General features: G+C 39.7%; 1 protein-coding gene across 1 annotated transcript in view; it reads left to right on the top strand.

The window, feature by feature from the left end:
* Positions 1 to 22,154, top strand: part of CYBRD1 (cytochrome b reductase 1) — a 34,289-nt gene extending 12,135 nt beyond the window's left edge. Inside the window, exons 2-4 of the mRNA XM_080798437.1 lie at positions 5,167 to 5,375; positions 20,875 to 21,029; positions 21,562 to 22,154. Of these exons, the coding sequence (XP_080654563.1) occupies positions 5,167 to 5,375; positions 20,875 to 21,029; positions 21,562 to 21,859 (662 nt within the window). The 3' untranslated portion in view covers positions 21,860 to 22,154. The remainder of the gene's footprint in view (positions 1 to 5,166; positions 5,376 to 20,874; positions 21,030 to 21,561) is intronic.
* The last annotated feature ends 376 nt before the right edge of the window (positions 22,155 to 22,530 follow it).

The raw sequence follows: 22,530 nt of genomic DNA, 5'->3' as shown, positions 1-22,530 counted from the left end.
ACTAAGGGCTTTCTCTGGCAAGAGGACAATATGTTTCATTGGTAACCCCAAATCCACGGTAAAAGATTGAATTGTGTTCCTTTTGTGTTACTGCTGGAGAAGGAAAGCTAGTGTGCACCCATTTGCGTAAATGTGAAAGGTTTAAAAATCCAGTTTTAACACTCAAAGGGGAAAGATTTTAGTTTTATCACATTCCTCTGTGATGCCTGTAGTATTTAAAAGAGTAAAAATTCTTTGCTGAACATTTTTTTAGGTAAATATTTTACTGAAGAACCACATACATGCAGAAAAATACCTAAATCATAAGTTACATGTTTTCATAACATGAACACACTCATGTACCTGAATCATGAAACAACATCCCAAGCATCTGAGAATTTTCCTGGTAACCATTGTAACGTCTCTCAGTCATGATAACTACTCCTGACTTCTAACATCAGAGGTTAGTTTTGACTTTGGAAAAATGTAATATAACAGGATCCAGATGGGGGAGAAAAAGCTGTTGTGATTTATTGTTCATAATTTGCTTTTCAAGCAAACATATTCCAGTTATTTCCTTTTCATATGTAGATGTTCAAGTTTCCTCACCTAAGGTGAGGGCAGTGTCTGAGTGATAGGATGGCAATGAGGATGATGACGACAATAATAATATTAATTTTAAAACACTTATTAAGATTAAGCAAGCGACTTAACCTCTCTGTGCCTTAGCTTCCTCCTTTGTATAATGCTCATGGTAACGGTAATCATCCCTTCCTCACAGAGTCGAGGTAAGAATTATAATGTAAATGTAAACATGTAGAGCACTTAGCATGGTGCCTCCTATCTAGCAAGGGCTCAGTTGTGTGTGTGTGTGTGTGTGTGTGTAATGAGTTAACTCAGAAGAGGGTGAGATATTATTAGATTTTCGTATTAGCCACATTTTTATTTTACTACTGCCTGATCACACAGATTGCAAAATGTTCTCTACTGTGTGGATAAAAGGTCACAAAGGCATTGGGTCAAGAGGCGTTTGTTTTTCTTGAGAACTAGAAAATCCTATATGGTGTGGCACTGAATCAGAGGAGAAAAAGCATAAGGAGGGGAGGCTGTGTGCTTGAGCTGACTTCAATTTTATTTCTAGACTTTGATCAGCCTGCAGAGAGTGTTTTATATTTATTTTAAAAACACTTAATGGGTCACAAATAAAACTAATGAAATCTGAATTAGGTCAGTGGATTATATTGACGTCAATTTCTTAGTTGTGATACTGTACTACGGTTATGTAAGATGTTACCATTGGTAACACCAAGTGTTGCTAGCTGTGTGAAGAGTATATGGGCTCTTTCTGTATTATTTCTTTTTTTTTTTTTTTTAATTTATTTGACAGAGAGAGAGAGATCACAAGTAGGAAGAGCAGCAGGCAGAGAGAGAGGGGGAAGCAGGCTCCCTGCTGAGCAGAGAGCCCAACGTGGGCTCGATCCCAGCACCCCGAGATCACGACCCGAGCGCAGGGCAGAGGCTTAACCCACTGAGCCACTCAGGCGCCCCTCTCTGTATTATTTAAAGCTGCATGTAAATCTACAATTATCTCAAAATAAGAGTTTAAAAAAACATGCCTATGGAGCCACATACTTTGAGCCCAGGGCTGTCCTAGTCTCAGGATACAAGGAGAAACAACAAAATACATTCTTGCACTCAGAGAGGATGAGAAGGGACTTTGAACTAGATTTTTAAAGTATAGGGGTGCCTGGGTGGCTCAGTTGGTGAAGTGTCTGCCTTCAGCTCGGGTCATGACCTCAGAGTCCTGGGATCCAGTTTCGAGTTTCGGGCTCCTTGATCAGTGGGAATCTGCTTCTTCCTCTCCCTTTGCCCCTCTACTCCGCTCATGCTCTCTCTCACTCTCTCTCTCAAATAAATAAATACAGTCTTAAAACAGTTCCAGTTGACTCTGGAACAGCACGGGTTTGAACTGTAGTACAGGTCCACTTATAGGTCAATTTTTTTTTCAATAAACACACTTTACAGTACTGTAAGTGTTTCTCATGATTTTCTTAACATTTTCTTTTCTCTAGCTTACTTCATTCTAAGAATGCAATATATAATACGTAAAACATACGAAATATGTGTTAATAAACTGTTTATGTTATGAGTAAGGTTTCCAGTCAATGGGAGGCTATTAGTAGTTAGGTTTTGGGGAGTTCAAAGTTATATGCAGATTTTCTTTTTCTTTTCTTCTTTTTTTTTTTTAAGATTTTATTTATTTATTTGACACTCAGAAATCACAAGTAAGCAGAGAGGCAGGCAGAGAGAGGGAAGCAGGCTCCCCGCTGAGCAGAGAGCCCAATGCAGGGCTCGATCCCAGGACCCAGAGATCATGACCTGAGCCAAAGGCAGAAGCCCAACCCACTGAGCCACCCAGGCGCCCCAATATGCAGAGTTTCAACTGTGTGGGGATCATTACCCCTAACTTTGCTCAAGGATCAAGTGCTGTAACCTTGTTTAAGGCTCAGCTGGTCTACTGGTTGCACTAAATGGCTTGAAAAGATTCACCAAATATAGAAATGATTATCTGAAAAGTCTCCATGTCCTCAAGGAAGTATAACCAGTCATACTCAAGGGATATCCATATATGCACTAAAATTAGTAAGTAGCGATTTTTCAGACTTTGGATTAGATGAAAAGAATCTTGTCTTACTGGTGAGGGCTGTCAAGTGTTGTGGAATGGAATGAAAGGATAGGAAGATTGACATCTTGTGCTGAAAGCTTTAAGGAGGCTAAATTCACATCTGTCTTTGTAGGTTTATATGTGTCTCTGCCTGAGAATGGATTAGATAATCTCATACATTTTTGTGATCCTATGAAGTTCTTTATATTCAAATTATAAATGTCTTCAGTAGGAATGTGTCCTTTTTTTTTTTCTTACTAGAACTAAGCAATATACAAGATTGTACAATATACAATATACAGAGGATATAATGGAATCTATCTTGCAAGGAAATATTCTTCAAACTTTTTCAAACTGCCCTACATTTTTAGATCCCTAAAATTTCCCTGACATGGACCAGAGGTGTGGGAATGAGGCTGGATAGCAGCAGGATATTGTCTTCAGAACAAAAATTAATCACATTCTGGTTAAGGTGACCATATAATCTGTTGCTTAGACCAGGACACTTGTGGGCGCCGGGGTGGCTCAGTGGGTTAAAGCCTCTGCCTTCAGCCCAGGTCATGATCCAGCATCCTGGGATCGAGTCCAGCATCGGGCTCTCTGCTCAGCAGGGAGCCTGCTTCCCCCTCTCTCTGCCTGCCTCTCTGCCTACTTGTAATCTCTGTCTATCAAATAAATTAAATAAGTAAATAAAAATTTTTTTTAAAAACCAGGACACTTGAAAAAAAATGCTTTCAAAAATGTTTTTGTTAGGGGCTCCTGGATGGCTCAGTGGGTTGGGCCTCTGCCTTCGGCTCGGGTCATGGTCTCAGCGTCCTGGGATCGAGCCCCGCATAGGGCTCTCTGCTCGGGGGAGAGGGGAGACTGCTTCCCCCCAACTCTCTCTGCCTGCCTCGTGATCTCTGTCTGTCAAATAAATAAATAAATAAATCTTTTTAAAAAAATGTTTTTGTCGAAGTTTAATCTACATGCAAGAAAGTGTACACTGAATCTCCCCTCAGTGAACACTTATGTAACCTGCACCCAGACGGAGAAACAGAATATTAGCAGAAAGCTAGAAATCCCTTGTATGTTCCTTTCCAGTTACTGCACCCTTTCCTCACAAGGGTAACCAATATCCTGACTTTTCTTATTGCAGAAATGAGTTTTTCTTGTTTTTATACTTTGCATAAATTGAATCCATACAGTACATACTTGTTTATGTCTCATTACTTGGCATCAACATTATAGGTGGATTCATATTCTTGGGTGAAGTTCTAGTTATAGATTATTATATATATTTTATATCTAATACATATATATTATATAGTTATTATTCATTCTCCTTATTGTGTATTATTCTATGGTGTGAATATATCACAATTATTTTTAAAGATTTTGTTTATTTGACAGAGATTACAAGTAGGCAGAGAGGCAGGCAGAGAGAGAGGGGGAGGAAGCAGGCTCCCTGCTGAGCAGAGAGCCTGATGTGGGGCTCGATCCCAGGACCCTGGAATCATGACCTGAGCTGAAGGCAGAGGCTCAACCCACTGAGCCACCCAGGCACCCATATCACAATTTATTTATTCTTATTATTCATGATGGTCATTTGGGGAGTTTCTGGTTTTTGGCCACTACAAATGGTGCTGCTAATAATATTCTAGTGCATGTCTTTTGGTGAACATACATACATACTTCTTTAGCGAATATACCCAGGAGTAGAATTGCTGGATCATAAGTTATGCTCAAGTTTAGCTTGAATAAATACTGCTGGTTTTCCAGAGTGTTTGTTCTCATTTATCTCCTACTGTGGAACATGAGAGCTCTGATTGCTTTCCATCCTCTCCAGTACTTGGCATTTTTCATGTTTAGCCATTCAGATATATAATAGACATAGTCTTATTTGATTTTAATTTGCATTTCTCTGTTGACTAATAAAGTTGATATTTTACTTATGTTTCTATTTTTGGATGTAGTTTTTGGTAAAATACTGGGATATATTCTTTTGCCTATTTAGATCTTGGTGCAAATTTTCTATTCCTTAGTCTATCTTTTCTCATCAAACTAAGACACACACACACACACACACACACACACACACACACAGAACTGGTCATAAGATTAGTAATTTAGTTTTGGATTTGCTGAGCTTGAGATATGTGGAGGCGTCTATATAGAGATGTCAAGAAGCTGTTGAATTATGTGGGTCTGGAGTTCAGAGAAAGTTCTGGGCTGGAGATATGCATTTTGGAGTCCCTTCCATGTAGGTGGCATCTCAGTGAAAGAGTGAATGAGGTCATCCACAGAGAAAAAGTCTTATAACTGAGCCTAAGAGCCACCAGGGTTTGTTCATACGTTGGGAGTAAAGAAGATGCTGGCAAAAGAGCCCAAAAAGGAATTCTTGAGAGGCAGGGCAGAGGGGAGAAGCAAAAAGCCATGTGAAAATGGTTTCATGCAAGGAAGTGTTAAGTGCATCAAAGTGTTCAACTTGTGTTGATTAAAAAAATCAACACCTCGTTCTGTCCCCCTTCGTCTCTTTCTAGCCATCATCGTCTACAGACTGCCATGGACCTGGAAATGCAGCAAGCTCCTGATGAAGTCCATCCACGCAGGGTTACACACCGTTGCCGCCATTCTCGTAATTATCGCTCTGGTGTCTGTTTTTGATTTCCACAATGCCCTGAGTATCCCCAACATGTACAGTCTACACAGCTGGGTCGGACTGACGGTTGTCATACTCTACATCTTACAGGTCAGTGTTTTGGTGTGTTTATAAACACATTATAAAAAGTAAAACATTTCAGATACCAGAGATTTTTTCTATACATTTGTATTTCTTGGAAATCGTCTTGTCATTCCCCCACTAGACTCTGCTCCATTTTGTTTCCATTGTCAGTATTGTTCTCTGAGGGGCCACCAGAACTGCAGAATTCACAGTCTTGAGTGTGAGATTTTAGATATGGGCATATCTATGTAGGGAAACTTCCATCTCCATAACACAGAGGCTGCCATTATGTAGACTTCAAGTTCCATGTGCCAAATAAGCATAAGAGCTACAGATCTCTTCCCCATATTCCCTACCACTTCTATTTTCTAACTTTATGAATGAAGATGTAAATTTTACTTCTCTGTTAGATTTTGTAGGCTCAGTGATTAGTTTAGTTTTCCCCTTTCTTCACTTAGTAAAAACACATACTTTGGAGAGCACTGTATTTAAACGTAAGTTAATGGAGTGTGATAGGGATGTGGCTCTTCTAGGTCACTGAAGGGAAAGGTTAATTTTAGAAGTCTTTTTGGTGCTAACCACCTTGATGAAAAATCGTTGTCAACTATGTCAACTCATTTCCCTTGCCTTGTACAGTATATATCCAGCTACGTAATTGAGATATCAATGTAAACTTCAGTTTTCTGTGAATATAGGAGAAGAAACTGGAGTGAATCTACAAAACCCCAGGGCATATCTTTTTTTTTTTTTTTTTAAGATTTGTTTATTTGTTTGAGAGAGAGAGAGAAAACATGGGAGTAAAGGGCAGAAGAAAATGGAGAGAGGATCTTAAGCAGACTCCGTGCTGAGCACAGAGCTCAACATGGGGCTCAACCTCATGACCCTGAGATAGTGACCTGAGATCATGACCTGAGCCAAAACCAAGAATCTGACTCTTAGCCAACTGTACCACCCAGGCACCTCCGCAACAAGGCATATCTTAAAATATATGAAAATATGACCTCTCAGAAAAAGACCTCTTCCCAGGTATCTGTCATTTTTCTTTTTAAAGAAAGGCTTTTCAAGCCATAAAGCTTCCTGAATTTTGATTAAATAAAAGTGAATGTCTGTATGGACTGTATTGATTATTTAAGTTTGCATTACCATGACTGGAGATAGGGATCAGAGAATGAAAAGGGGCCAGACAGGATGGGAGCACAGAGAAAACCCTGGATCAGACATGATCTTACTGATAAGAAGGAACAAGAAAAGTGTCTCTAATTGGATAGCTGAGCTTAGCTCAGACCTCCTGTCCTCAAGGTTGATTTTCCCTCCATGTTCTCGTCTGGGAGGCAGCTTCTTTTCTCCCCCAGCAGCTGGTGGATCCTCCCTTGAGAGAATAGGAGGCAAGAACAAAGGCCATTGAGATGTTGCCAGTTGCTTTAGGCCCCCCCTTGGCTTCCTGGTGTCTCTTCAGAACTTTCCTCAGCTCCGTGTTCTGCTCTCAGCTGTCCATTCCCCTCACTTTGTCTCACTTCCTCTGCACCACTTGAGAATGCCAAACACAAGAGCCAGAGCGCTGTGTGAAGCATTCTGCTTCTCTCTCCTGGTCCTTCATGGGAGATGGCCCTTGCTGGGGCTGAGGAGGCATGAGTTACACAGCCGGTTGTAGAGCTGGGACTCAGGCCCAAGTCTGGGGCCCTCCCCACGAGCACTTAGTTCTGCCCTTCCCATGATGTCCCCAGGATCACTCAGCTAGCCTTCGAGCATCCTCATCTGGAGGGTGTATCTCTGAGGAACAGAATGGAAACCACCCCAAAGCTATGTAGCTTTCCTGTGAGAGAGTTCTGTGGTTCTGAGTACAGTAATTAAATCAGACTAGATAAAATACCTTAACTGAGTCATGTGGTTGTATAGAGCTGTCCAGATAACTCAAGATTATCTCCCAATCATAAGATCCATAAAATAATTACATTTACAAAGTGTCTTTTGCCATGTAACATAACATATTCACAGCTTTCAGGGATTAAGGTGTAAATATCTTTGCAAGTGTTGGGGGCAACATGATTCAGCCTACTACAACTATGAATAAAAAAATAGAAGAAATTCTTTTTTTTTTTTTTTTTTGACAGACAGATCAGAAGTAGGCAGAGAGGCAGGCAGAGAGAGAGGAGGAAGCAGGCTCCCCGCTGAGCAGAGAGCCCGATGCGGGTCTCGATCCCAGGACTCTGGGATCATGACCTGAGCCGAAGGCAGAGGCTTTAACCCACTGAGCCACCCAGGCACCCCAAAAAAATAGAAGAAATTCTAAATGAAATGAAAAGCTGATTCTTTGAAAAAATAGATAAACCATTGCAAACCTGATTGAGAAAAAACAAAATATACAACCTTCAGAATAAGAAAGAAATATAATCATAATTACAAATAATATTTTGAAATTAGGACAGGTTATTAAATTTTAATACACAGTCATATACTTAAAAATCTTAAAGAAGAAAGGACTATTTTCTTGCTAAACATAAACTACCAGATTTGATCCAAGAGAAATTAGAAAACATAAACTGGCTAATAATATTATACAAAATTGGTAAGTTTGTTTGAAATCTATCACTAAAAAAGGCATCGGGTCCTTACTGTTTTATACCTTTGACCTTCTAGGAACAGGTACTTTCAACTATTCCAGAACACTGAGAGAAAACAAATTTTCTTAGATATGGCCCCATTGTGCGTTACATACCACACCCAAGATGGCAGCTCCAATGAGAAACACCTTTACTAACACCCAACATCAAACACCAGCTTAAACTGTGAAACACTGAAGACATTTCTGTCAAATTGTCATTCAACTTTACCATAGAGATTTTAGATGATGAAAAAAATCAGTATAAATAATAGAGAAATTATGACCTTTTTTTGATTTGCGGATCATGTAATGTATGTCTAGTAACCTAAGAGATGGCTAGAGTAATACAAACATTTGGAAAGGTGGCTGGATATAAGATAGTCATTCATAATTCATTAACTTTTGCCTAAACTGGAAATAACCACTTAGAATAAGAAGTAGAATTCATTTAAAATGTAGATATAAAATTAGGAAATACCTAGGGATAAATTGAACAATGAGGGTGTAAAATCTATATGTAGAATATGTAAAATACTACAAAATCTTATTGAGAAAACATGGTATAATTAGAGAGAAACCACGTTACTAAAAGAGAAAAACTAATATGGAAAGAGAAAAACTAATATGGAAATATCTGTCCCTCTTCAATCATATTTATGTTTAATATTATTCTCATTTTCAGCCCAATGGGAGTCTTAAGCTTACAGAGCAAATACCAAGGATAATAAAAAAATTTTTGAAAAAGAAGTGAAGTGTTACTTGCCTTATTCAAAACAAGTTATTAACACAAAAGTAAACAAAATACAGTCATGGAAAGACCAGAGAGGACAAAAATGGCCCAAGTATGTAGGAGAGCTTTTTTTTTTTTTTAAAGATTTTTATTTATTTATTTGACAGACAGAGATCACAAGTAGGCAGAGAGGCAGGCAGAGAGAGAGAGGAGGAAGCAGGCTCCCCGCTTGAGCAGAGAGCCCGATGCGGGCCTTGATCCCAGGACCTTGAGATCGTGACCTGAGCCGAAGGCAGAGACTTTAACCCACTGAGCCACCCAGGGGCCCCAGAAGAGCTTTTTAAAATGACACTATGGTGTATCAATTTAGTGGGAAAGAATGCTTATTTAATAAATGTTACCATCAGGGGCACCCGGGTGGCTCAATCCATTGGGCATCTGTCTGCCTTCCACTTGGGTCATGATCCTGGGCTCCTGGGATTGAGCCCGGCATTGGGGTTCCTGCTCAGCTGACAGTCTGCATATCCCCCTCCCTCTGTACCCCCCTTGTGCATATGCATGCGCACACGCCCTCTCTCTCTCCCAAATAAATAATCTTTTTTTAAAAAAGTTATCATCATAATTGGTTATCCATTTGGAAGAAACCAAATAAATAAGAAAAACAACTCTATGTACAAAACAAAAGAAAATAGATTCCAGATAGATTAAAGTCCTAAATATTTTTAAAAAAAAAAGCCAATGAAAAGAGAAGAAGAAAATTAAGAAACATATAATCTGAGGTTGGGGAGTCCATAAGGTTGACAAGAAATCCAGAAGTCGTAAAGGAAAAGAAAGACCTATTTGATTATGTAAAATTTTTAAAAAATTATATGGGACAGAAGATACCAAGGTCAACAGAAACTGCACCAGGGGATATGGGGAACAATCATGTCGTGTGTTAAGGGTTAAAGCATTTAATATATAAAACAATTCTCTCTCTCTTTTTTTAAAATATGTATTTAGTTTTATTTATTTGACAGACAGATCACAAGTAGGCAGAGAGGCAGGCAGATAGAGAGGAAGGAAAGCAGGTTCCCTGCTGAGCAGAGAGCCCGATGCAGGGCTCGATCCCAGGACCCTGAGATCATGACCTGAGCCGAAGGCAGAGGCTTTAACCCACTGAGCCACCCAGGTGCCCCCAATTCTCTCTCTTTTTAAAAGATTTTATTTGTCAGAGAGAGAGCACACAGCAGGGGGAGTGGCAGGCAGAGGGAGAAGCAGGCTCCCTGCTGAGCAGGGGCTGTAGGACTCTATCCCAGGACCCTGGGAGCATGACCTGAGCTGAAGGCAGACGCTTAACCGACTGAGCCACTCAGGTGTCCCTAATATATAAAACAGCTCCCCAAAATTAGTGATAAAAAGGCAACCTCATAGAAAAATTAACAGAAAATTTGAATAGACAGGTCAAAGAAGAAAAACTTAAATTACCAATAAGCATATGTCCAACCTCACTAAGAGGTTAGGAAAATGTAAGTGAGAACAATAAAATGTCATTTTCCCCCACGAGATTATCACAACAACAGTGGTGATGTTCCTTGCTGCCAAGGGTGTGAGGTAAAGGGTGCTCTCTTCTTCTGCTCTTCCACTGCTGGTAGGAAAATGCATTGTTACCAAATTTTAGGGAAGTAGTTTATTAATATCTACTAACGTTTTTAAAAATTTGGTTACCTTTAACCTAACAATCCCACATTTGGAGAGAGTGGAAATTAAAAATACTGTAACATAAGGAACTCCAAAAAGGATTTTTAATGGGACACTGTTTATGCAGGCAGGAAACAAGAAGCAACTGAAATCTCCATCAATAGGAATGGTTAAATAATCTGGGGTAAATCAGTGGTGGATATTATAAAGCTATTACAAGCAATGTAGCTCTGTCTAATGACTAAGAGTAAAATCATGATACGTTCTTCGGTATAAAAAATACTGAAGAGGGATGCTTGGGTGGCTCAGTCGCTTAAGCGGCTGCTTTCGGCTCAAGTCATGATCCCAGGATCTTGGGATCCAGTCCCACATTGGGCTCCCTGCTCAGTGAGGAGTCTGCTTCTCCCTCTGCCTGCTGCTCCCCCTGCTTGTGCTCTCTCTCTCTCTGACAAATGAGTAAGTAAAATCTTCAAAAAAAATACTGAAGAGTAAAATGTATAGTAAAATGTTATTTTTAAAAAAAAGGAAAGAGAGAAAGAAAAAAAGCATATATGTGTTGATGTGTAAAGAAAGGTGTGGGAGAATATACCACACTACTACATTGTGGGAGTGGGTAGGATTGGTTGGGGGGGTATTTTTAAATGTATCTTGTTTGACTTGTTTGAACAGGTGGCTCTTCTGTTTTAAATATAAGTAAATCATATGTTACATAAGAATCATATATACATAGTTGTTTTTTTTAAGATTTTATTTATTTATTTGAGAAAGAGGGAGAGAGCACAAGCTGGGGGAGGGGCAGAGGGAGAGAGAGAAGCGGATGCCTTGCTGAGCAGTGAGCTGGACTTGGGGCTCCATCCCAGGACCCTGGGATCATGACCTGAGCCCAAGGCAGATACCTAACCGACTGAGCCACCCAGGCGCACCCCTACGTAGTGTCTAAAACTAAACAAGCAAATGGGTGCCCCTCACCACAGTTGTGAGTACTCACGTTGTGCTTGGTGCCTGTGGTTGTTTAGGAACCAGGTGAACAGTGTCCTGTCAGGGAAAGAGGACTCCATTCCAGCTTTATTCCTTTGTTGCATGTCGGCTGTTTTCAAGTTATTTGCGTTGCTTCTCCATGGAAGTGACAGAACCAATCACCTAGGTGTGCTCAGGAAATGATTACATGGAAGAACATTTCCTTTCCCAGAGGAAAGAAACCAATTGTCAGCTTGCTTTCTTCACTTTAAGCTCCCTCCGTACTATGATTTACAAAGATTCCTGTCCGCATAGTCTTAGTTGTAAAAATTGACGAGCCACAAAAATACGCTTCACCAGAGTCCTGCTTCTGTCAGATTTCTGAAGTCAAAAGTACAAAAGGGAAGCAGTGTCTCTGTCTGAACCAAGATGAGTTCTAGGCGGAGGTTCTTGGAGCTGCCACTTGTGGGTGGAGAACAGGAAGCCCCAGTTTCCTGGAGCAGCAGCACCTGCCATCTTTCTGCCGGCTTCCCTGGCCCCCGAAGCCTGCACTAAAATCCCAGAGTTTAACTGTGTGTGGACCATTCACCGAGTTTGTGAGGTTGGTTTGCACTCCCTGCCCCACCCAAGAACACTTCAGGAAACAGTCCTACCCCAGAGTATGAAGAGTGCAGAAGAGATGGTCAAGTTCAGATCCTCTTACCTTAGTGCTCTTAGGGGTTGGCTTAGCTTCCCTGTCAGGATTTATCCACCAAGGGAAGCCAGTGTCAGGTGATTTCAGTAAGTAAAGGAAAGAGGGAGGCAAGGAACAAAGGCCACAACCAGAAAAGGCTGAAAGGTCTTCCTCCTTCCTCAAGTTTCACTATGGATTGTAAAGCGTTTCAAGTGTAGAATTCTTTTCAACTTGTGACATCTAGCCTCTGGGGCATTTTTAAAAAATAACAAACTATCAGAGGTCCAAACTGTACTCTCACTGGGCTGTGTTGTTGCATATCTGACCTCTGCTCCCCTCAGCCTGTTGCCAGGGTGGAAATAGGTGTACCCTATGATCCTTGAGCCTACCCCCAAAAAGAGAGGGCCCATCTTTCCTGAGTCCATATATTCAATTCCATAAAAATGTGTTTGGGTCTACTTGTCTGTTAGATGTTTTCCTGACTTAGTCACTTGGGCCCAGGGTTGGACCAGCCTGGATCATCTAATCTGCTGCCTGCCGCCTGCCCAATTCCACAGCCCCGAAAACAAACACAGGAATGATTCCCCTGCCAAGCAGAGATCCTTTGTTTACCCTTTTGAGGAGGAAATTAAGCTGAAATTTCTTTATGAGAGTCTTCTCCCAGATTTTGCTAACACATATTTTCTTTTTTTTTTTTTTTTAAGATTTATTTATTTATTTGACAGAGATCACAAGTAGGCAGAGAGGCAGGCAGAGAGAGGGGGAAGCAGGCTCCCCGCTGAGCAGAGAGCCCAATGCGGGGCTCTATCACAGGATCCTGAGATCATGACCTGAGCCGAAGGCAGAGGCTTAACCCACAGAGCCACCCAGGCGCCCATATTTTCTTTTCCTTTTCATCTCTCTGAGGTATTCCTTCTCTCTGCTTCCAAGGCATCCTCTTAGAGTAGTTCTCAAAGTCTGGTCCAAGGAACCCTGGGCGAGTGGAACCAAGATTTTTCAGGTGGTCTTTCTGTTCAAGTTCTTTTCCAGTTATTTGCATTGCTCTTTTCATAGTGTTTTTCATAAGACTGTCTTTGTCGCAGTTTCTCACAAGAGTTCAGAGGGCTTTTCCAGAGGCTGCATTATATATGCTATCCCATAAGACTGAATGCAGAGACAAATAGAGGAATCCAATTACCCATTATTGAACCAGACCTTAAAATGATTTGCAAACACACCACTCAGTTACTATTTTTTTGTTTCACATAATATAGTTATTTTCCCACAAGACATGTTATTTATGTAAATATATAGAGAATTTATTATCACTGTTAAATGAACAAGTATTTTTAGAAGTTTCAGCTTTAATTTCTAATATGGTAAGTGTCAATACACATAATCCATATAAATAAAAGCTCTTTGGGGTTCTCAATTTTAAAAAACCCTATTGTATGTATTTAGAAGTTATAGATCTTGATAAAGTTACAAGATCATGATAAAATTAACTGATGCTTCCACCATGCAACCTAATTTAGAAAACATAGAACCCCTACCCACTCCTACCTCAATCCCATATCTCTCTACCTACCCCAATCCCCAGTGATAACCATTCCCAGAACTTTTTTTGTCATTCCCTGTTTTTCTTTATAATTTTGTCTCATATTGTGAATCCCCAAGTAATATGTTGTTTAGTTTTGCTTTTTTACTATTTAATAGTCTTGTAATATTTGCATCCTATTGCAACTTTTTAAAATTCTGCTGATTCAGCTATATTGATTCCTCTAGCTGTATTCATTTTTTTATGTCCCATTGTACAAATATATCATGAATTTACTTACCGTTCTTCTGCTATTAGATATTTGGGCCACTCTCAGTTGTTTTTTGTTCCAAACAATGCTATACTGAACATTTATATACAATAGCCTTCATAGGCAAAGGTTACTCTGGGTGTATATTTATGAGTAAAATTATATACTCAGCCTAAAAAAGAAATGCCAAATTGTTTTCCAAATTGGTTGATCCCAGTGTGTTCCTGCCATCAGCATATAAGAGTTCCCGTACAGTACCTCCTTGCCGACATGTATCCTCTTCAAATTTTTTAATGATTGCCAAACTAGTGGCTATAAAATAATGCCTTCTTGTGGTTTTAATGTTTATTTCATTGATTACTCATGTTTCTCTTCTCAGAAACACCTGTTTTGTATCTTTCGTCCCTTTGAAAAATGAGGTTTTTTTTTTCTTTTCCTTGAAGATATGTAAGAGTTCTGTGTCAGATTCCTTTTCATTTATATGTATTGCTTATCTATATCTTCCAGTTTGAAGGTTTTATTTTCTCTTTTATTAGTATTTTCTGATAAATAGAAATTCTCAATTTTAATGAAACAAATTAATTAATCTTTTTCTTTAAGGCTATTATTTTTTTATTTCATTTTGATAATCTGCTGGTGAGATTTTCCTTTCCCCTGAGGTCAAAAGAAGCCAGAAAATCAGGTTCCACTCCAGATGGCTGGATCAGAAACTCTGGTGAGGGCCCAGCAATACGTGCTCATAGGCCCACCTGAGGATTCAGAAGCATGCTATTTGAGATCAATTAAAAGCTTGTCTTCTTTAATCTATTAATATAATCAATTCAGTAGATTTTTCTAATGTTAAACTTGGGTGAATTAAAAACATTTTAAATGTCTCAAGATTCTTTTGCTCTCTGAAATACTCAAACTCTTATCTTTTGTTGTTTTATTTGTGTGCTAACTAGGCTTCTCAGAAAGGTCATTTCACAACTTTATGACTTCTGTTAGCAGGAGGAAATCTGATCCCTTGCTTCTTTCTCACTCAGATCCAGAGAGCAAGTAGTGTTTAAGAACATGGAATTTGCTGGGGCGCCTGGGTGGCTCAGTGGGTTAAAGCCTCTGCCTTCAGCTCAGGTCATGATCTCAGGGTCCTGGAGTCGAGCCCCACATCGGGCTCTCTGCTCAGCGGGGAGCCTGCTTACCCCCCTCTCTCTGCCTGCCTGCTTGTGATCTCTCTATCAAAGAAATAAATAAAATCTTAAAAAAAAAAAAAAAAAGAACATGGGATTTGCAATCAAGGAGGCCTCAGTTTGAATCAGGTTCATCCATTTGTCGTTGATGACCTTAAGACAAATTATTGAATCTTTCTGAACCTAGTTTGCTCAACTATAATTTAAGGCTTTTGATATATCCTTCACAACATCATAATCAAATCCAAATAATGCATGGAAATGCTCGGCCTAGGGCTTAGCATACTAGATTGGCACAAGTCAGCTATTGTTATTAGAACTTAAAGTCTTATGGAAGGCTCCTTTCTGACCCGAAGAAGGCATTTAAATTTTATTTCTACTATAGATCCTAGGCACCTTCATGGTTGAGAACATATATTTTGTGTCAATGAAATTTTGTTCATGAGTCCATCCACTTATTCAACAAAGCTAAATTACCTACTGTGTATTAGATTCCTTGCTAGGCTGTAGGGTATGTGTTGTTCCATAAGACAAGCATGGATACAAAGAAACATGCTTTCTGTCCTCATGCAACTTACAAGGGAGACTGGTCTTTTTCTATTTGGTAGATAAGGTGGGTATGGAGTGTTCTGGCAGAGCTCTCATATGGTATAGGGATTAAAGGAAATCAAATCAAAACCTGAAGTCCTGAGGTTGGTGGTGAAAAGGACATATTATAGGGGAATGGGACAGTATGTGGGTAAAAGTTTGTTTTGTTTGAGGAACAAGGAGGTCAGACTACCTGGAGTGGAGTATGGTAGATGAATTGGAGGCTGATTACTCATGTTTCTCTTCTCAGAAATACCTGTTTGTATCTTTTGTCCATTTGAAAAATGAGGGTTTCTTTTTCTTTTCCTTGAAGATATGTAGGAGTTCTGTGACAGATTCCTTTTCATTCCTTTCAGGTAGATAGACTAGCTTGAAAGTATTTACAGAGTTTCAAATGAGAAAGGATGGTGGCCTGAAATGTAGCAGTAGCAGTGACCAAAGTGGATAGTTTCAAAAGATAGTTCAAAGATGAAATTAACGAGACTTGGAAAGTCAGCAGAAATATGGGATGAAAGTCACTTGCAGGCTTGAGCAAGTAGGGGATGAGAAAGGGAACATTAGAGGGGAAGCAGAGGGCTTGAGGAGTGTCAGATGCTCTAAAAAGTCAACGAAAATAAGGTCTGAAAACTGTTCTTTGGATTGAGAGACCTGGAAGTCGCTGATCACCCTGGAGAGCAATTTTCTTAGAGGACAGAATCCAGATTTCAGTGGATTGAAGAAGGGTGGAAGGTGAAAAATGGGCAACTCAGGAGGTTTGGCTAAGAAGGCAAGGAGCGAGAGAGGATGGTGACTGGACAAGGATGAGAGTCAAAGCAGGTGTTTGGTTGTTTTTTCGTTTTTTCTTTTTCTTTTCTTTCTTTCTTTCTTTTTTTTTTTTTTTTTTTTTTACTTCTTTTCATTGTGAGAAGCTCCAGTGTGTCAAAATGCTCCCAGGATGGCCCCAATAGAGAAGGAGAGGTTATAAATGCTAGAGTGAATCTATAGCTATGTCTTCAGGAAGCAGGTTGCCAAGCCCAGCTGGAAGATTGAATAGCAACTGTATTGTAAGAAGAAAGTAGGAATTGTTGGCTTGGGGTGCTTTTTTGGTTTGTTTGATTTGGTGGCAGAAAAGACTCTTGAGACTCTGAGACTCTGTTTTTCCCATGAGATGGTAATAAATAAAAAGTAAATTAATAAAATAAAATTCCCATGAGATGGTAATACAATCATCTGCTGATAGAAGGCACACAGGACAGCAAATAGTTTGAGGAAGAGGGAACTTGGAGGATGAACTGAGAAATCGGACCATTGAAGAATTGTTGAGCAGTGTTGAAGTGCTCATAGCTGTGGGCATCATAACCATGATTTATAGTGATGTCATTCGCTATGTGATTTACTTCAGTTGTACCTAGCAGACCAGAGGTAGTCCTGGAGATGGCTGAGCCAGTGCTGGGGTATTACCACGTGGTCGTGATGCCAGACAGTGCAGCAGGGAGATGTGGGATACTGACAGGGGGAATGTAGTGTTCACTTTGTGTGTCGTCTCTCTTTATAAAAAACTGTGGACATATTTTAGTTGGTGCTGACTATATTTTTTAATCCCTGGAAGAAACATGCTTTTATATTTGAAGAATGCAACTTGGAAACAGCCCAAGACAGAGCTTCTCAAAGTTGTGGTCCCTAGAACAGCATCATTAACATCACCAGGGAAATTAGAAATACAGATTCTGAAGTTCCACTCCAGACCTGGTGAATCAGAAACTCTAGGGATAGGACCCAGGAATATGTGCTTTCAATCCAGGAATGAGTGAGTACATAAATAGAGAAATGGAGAGGACCTCCATCTGTCAATCACTTGATTGCTCATTAAATCCACCTCTATAGTTAAAAGAAAAAGGAAATCATACCAAATACAGAAGCTAGCTAGGCAGATATTTCCTGGTTTCATTAATGACGTTTGCAAATAAAAGCTTTTGTTAGCTCTCAAAGTTCACACGTATCTTTCTAAAAACTCATTTGTTTCATACGTGAGAGATAACTGGAGTAGCAAAATACATTTGTGAGAGGATAATAATTAATAATTAACTGAGAAAGCCTAGGTATTTGGTATAGGAACTTTAAAAGTAAACTTTTATTGTCTATTTCCAATTATAAAAGGAATATATATTAACTTTAAAATTTATAAAATATAGAAAAAAAAAGAACCAAAGTCATTGATAATGTCATAATCTAGAGATACCATTATATTTTGGCTTATTTCCTTTAGGAAATTAGGGTCATACTACACTTTCACTTTAATATCTAAATAATAATTTTTTTTTTTTAAATTTTTTATTTTAATAAACATATAATGTATTTTTATCCCCAGGGGTACAGGTCTGTGAATCGTCTGGTTTACACATTTCACAGCACTCATCATAGCACATACCCTCCCCAATGTCCATTTCCCCACCACCCTCTCCCGTCCCCCTTCCCCCCCGCAACCCTCAGTCTGTTTCTTGAGATTGAGTCTTTTATGGTTTGTCTAAATAATAATTTTTTAATGAGATTTTATTCTTTAGCTCTCTTAAGAACTCCAATGTGCTGCAGAACAGTTTTCTGCAGGTGATGGTTTCTAAACTCTGGAGCACTTTGTTTGCCCATAGTTGGCTCTTAATACATGTTTGAGACTGAAGGTAATGGAAGATTCCACCGCCTTCACTGTTAGGGACTTTCCAGACTGAAGTTAACCCATATTTCTGAACCAACGTAAGTGAATCAAAAGCAGTGATCTTCAGACTTTCACATGTATTAGGAATCGCCTGGGCATTCTGTTAAAATGCAGATTGCTGAGCCCAACTCCCAGGAGTTCTTATTTAGCAGCTCTGGATGTGTCCCAAGTATCTCTTTGATTTTTTTTTTTTTTTAAGATTTTATTTATTTCTTTGACAGAGAGAGAGATCACAAGTAGGCAGAGAGGCAGGCAGAGAGTGGGAGGGAAGCAGGCTCCCTGCTGAGCAGAGAACCCCTTGAGGGGCTTGATCCCAGGACCCTGAGATCATGACCTGGGCCGAAGGCAGAGGCTTTAACTCACTGAGCCACCCAGGCGCCCTGCACGTATCTCTTTGAAGAAAGGCACAAGCATTTCTGATTCAGGTCTTCAAGAACCACTGACTTAAAAGGACAGAGGGATTTTCTTTCAGTCCGCTGGGTTTCAAGCTACCATAGTACTTGTAAGATGGTAAGGCAAAAAGGAAATAAAGAATGATTATTCTAAATTATAAATTTTTATAAGTTATTATAAACTTGCATCATTTGGAACACCTAATCAAAGTGAAGCATTCTGCAATTTTTTCCCTTTCCTCTTAAAAGCAATTTTCTTGGGGCGCCTGGGTGGCTCAGTCCTTAAGCATCTGCCTTTGGCTCAGGTCATGATCCCAGGGTCCTGGGATGGAGCCCCACATCAGGCTCCCTGCTCAGCAGGAAGCCTTCTTCTCCCTCTCCGACTCCCCCGCTTGTGTTCCCTCTCTCCCTGTCTCTCTCTCTGTCAAATAAATAAATAAATGAAATCTTTAAAAAAATAAGTAATTTTCTTTTGCCTATATATATATATATATATATATATATATGTATTTTAATGGTGAAAGTAACATTTAAGGGGAGTTAAATCCCCTGGGGTCCTGTAAGCCTATTTCTGGCACCCCACCGTCTTCGATCATTGAGCCCTACAGGATTATAAGAGGTACACATGGTAAGTCCTGAAAGAAAGAAGAGAATATACAATCTTAGGGATGAAGAGTCAGGAGAACAGGAATATGAAAAATACATATTCCCATGCACAGAAAAGGTGTGGTGACTTTACTCACACAAGTGTAGATGCGCTAAACCCTTGGTGGCCACTTACCTGAGCTCCCTTTTCATAGAGAAGGCACAACCTGTACATCAGGATGCTTGCCCTTTGATACTAATACAATCACTAAACTTCACTGAAGGAGAATTAGCAGCATTCTGAACCACCAAGGGGGACCCTCCCTACCATTTCTCATACAGTGAGGCATTTGTGGCCCTAAGTGGACAACAACATAGGCACACCAGCCTATCGCATGCATTTTTTAACTTCCATTCATTACCATGCCCCAGAAGCTGATTCTCAATGTGTTTTAGGGTCTCAGACCCCTTCTGCCTTTATTCTTCTGGTGTGCCCCCCGCATTAGTCCTTTGATCTCAGGAAAGATGAACAGTGATGTTGTGCTCTTCCTGTTCTCCCCTCTTCTCATACTTGTTTTCTTTGGGTGGTAGGTCCAAAGTAGGCACCTGAAAAAGTGCCCCTTTAAATTCAGCAGCTCAGTGGTCATCTTCATTCTCCTGGGGAGAGGAGAATAGTTAATCCTTGATCTGGGCAACAAAACAAAACAAACTGGAAGTGTCACCTGACTTCATTTCCATAAGAATCTTGCTATCCTCTGCAGAGAAACATCCTACTAGGGCTTTAGTTGTCAAGCAAATGGACTCTGCAGGATTCATTTTTTCCTCATAAAGCAAAATTGTCAACTTCTCGGCACATACTGTTTTAGGCTGAACTGAATGTGTATCTGCTTTTAGTGACTTGAAAATCTTTTATTTCCTCTTCTACTTGGCAACCATAAGCAAATAGATAAAAACAAACAAGAAGATACCAGAATATTCACTGTAGCTTTGTTAATGATCAGAAAAAACTAGAAACAGGAACATTCATAGAGAAAGAATTGAGTAAATTACTAGAACAGTAGCCATGAAAAAGAATAAACCAGATGCACATGAGTTGACATGAAAAGATCTCCAAGATATACTATTAAGGGAAAAAAGCAAGATGCGGAATAAGTATGTAGAGTAACATGCCATTTATACTTTTTTTTTAAAAAAGAGTTTGTATATTTATTTGACAGGCAGGGATCACAAGTAGGCAGAGAGGCAGGTGGGGAGAGAGAGGAAGGGAAGCAGGCTCCCTGCTGAGCAGAGAGCCCAATGTGGGGATCTATCCCAGGACCCTGGGACCACGACCTGAGCCAAAGGCAGAGGCTTTAACCCAATGAGCCATCCAGCCGCCCTGCCATTTATACTTTTAAAAATCTCTCTCTGTCTTTACACACACACACACACACACACACACACACACACAGGCTTGTACAGGCATAAAGATTTTCTGGAAGGGTACTTGAGAAAGTGGTAAGAGGTGTTGCCTTTGAGTAGTGGAACTAGAGCGTGGAAATATACCTTTCATCTTATGCCCTTGGCTCTGTAGGAAGTTTCTTCCTTTTGCACATAATTGCTTTTACAGTAATAATTTTAAAATTCATTAAAACATAGAATTAAATGATAACCTTTGTACTTGTTGATGTTCAGCTTCTCCTAGGGGTTTTCGTCTTTCTGCTTCCTTGGGCTCCGCTTTCCCTCCGAGCACTTGTCATGCCCATGCATGTCTACTCTGGGCTTCTCATCTTTGGAACGGTGATTGCTGCGGTGCTTATGGGAGTGACTGAGAAACTGTTCTTTGCCCTGTAAGTTGCATAGTTCTCCTAATTATATTATTTGAGCTATAAAATGTTAAATACTTGTTCCTTGGAAAAGCATAATTTAAAGTAACAAAATTTTTAAAATTAAAAATGTATTAAACATGTGATATAGCATTAATAATGCTTGGAAGAAGGACCAAAAAGTCCAAAAAACTGTTTCACTCTTACAAAACAACTACTGAAGTTAGGCATGCCCTTTCAATCTTTTTGATGTACATATTTTTAAATTCATTGTGATTATGGTATACATACATTTTTATATCATGCTTTTTCCAATTTTTAAGTGCTCTAGGTGTTCCAGGTTGCTAAAGTATTTTCATACTTACCATTTTTAACAGTTTCATGCTATTTCAATTGAGTTATTTTGGCATAACTTAAATTTCTCCTTAATGTCAAACTTTAAGGGAATTTATAGAAGGGGTACCGGTGTGCATTTTTAAGCAGATAAATTCAAGACTGTTTGACATGTGGCTGGATTGCTCTATTTGTAACTGGACACACTCTCTCTTTTTTGTAGGAATAGTTCTGGATACAGTAAGTTCCCACCAGAAGGTGTTTTCACAAATACCCTCGGCCTCCTGATTGTGCTCTATGGGGCGCTCATTTTTTGGATAGTCACCAGACCACAATGGCAACGTCCTAAAGAACCAAATTCTGTCCTGCTTCAGCCAAACGGAGGCGCTCAAGAGGGAGCAGGAGGCCTAACCGTCAACTTTAGCAATGTGGACACCCCAGATTCAAAATTAAACCAGGAAGCCTCAGCAAAGAAAAGAAACTTCACTGCTGATGAGGTTGGCCAGAGATCCACCATGTAAAATGTAGAGATGTGGCCCAATAACTTCACTTTTAAAAACCAGCCTTCCAGTTTAACTTCTGTTTAGCCCCAAGATGATTGAGCTCTGCAGTCGATATTTATTTCAATCATAAAGTAGGATTCCTTGGAAGAGTTTGTATGGATTGAGGCCTATGATCTTACCTGCATTGGAAAGGAGACGATCTGTGTAAATAGTAGAAGATATAAATGGTGGTTATGTTACTTCTTTCTTATCATGGACCAAAATATTTAGCACAGTGCCTTACATAGAACAGATAATCAAAATGTGTCTCTCCAAAACAAACAAACAAACAAACAAACAAAAAACTTAAAACAAAAACAAAAATATGTCTCTCAGTTGGTAAATGTCATCAGTTGGCAGCATCTCTGGCCTCTTGTCATGAAGTCATTTCCTGTTAATTCCAGGAATCCAATCCTAACATTTTAGAATCAGATCTGGGGCAGGGTTTATGCTACACAGATAAGGAGTAGAGTACAGAAAAATTCAGGAAAGTGACTGGTTCCCTTCTCCCAGTGACTGCCCCCTGCTATCCATCCCCCTCACTCGTTTGAGCTCAGATTGGCCCTGGAGACTAGGGTTTGTATTAGAGCATTTTGGAGTGATAGCTGAGCCAAAGGTAGCTAAAGAAATCTTCTCTTGTCAGACCTGGA

This window comes from Martes martes (genome assembly GCF_963455335.1).
Source record: "Martes martes genome assembly, chromosome: 3".
NCBI lineage: Eukaryota > Metazoa > Chordata > Mammalia > Carnivora > Mustelidae > Martes > Martes martes.
Note: the sequence above shows the minus strand (reverse complement) of the source record. Positions and strands in the feature narration are given on the sequence as shown.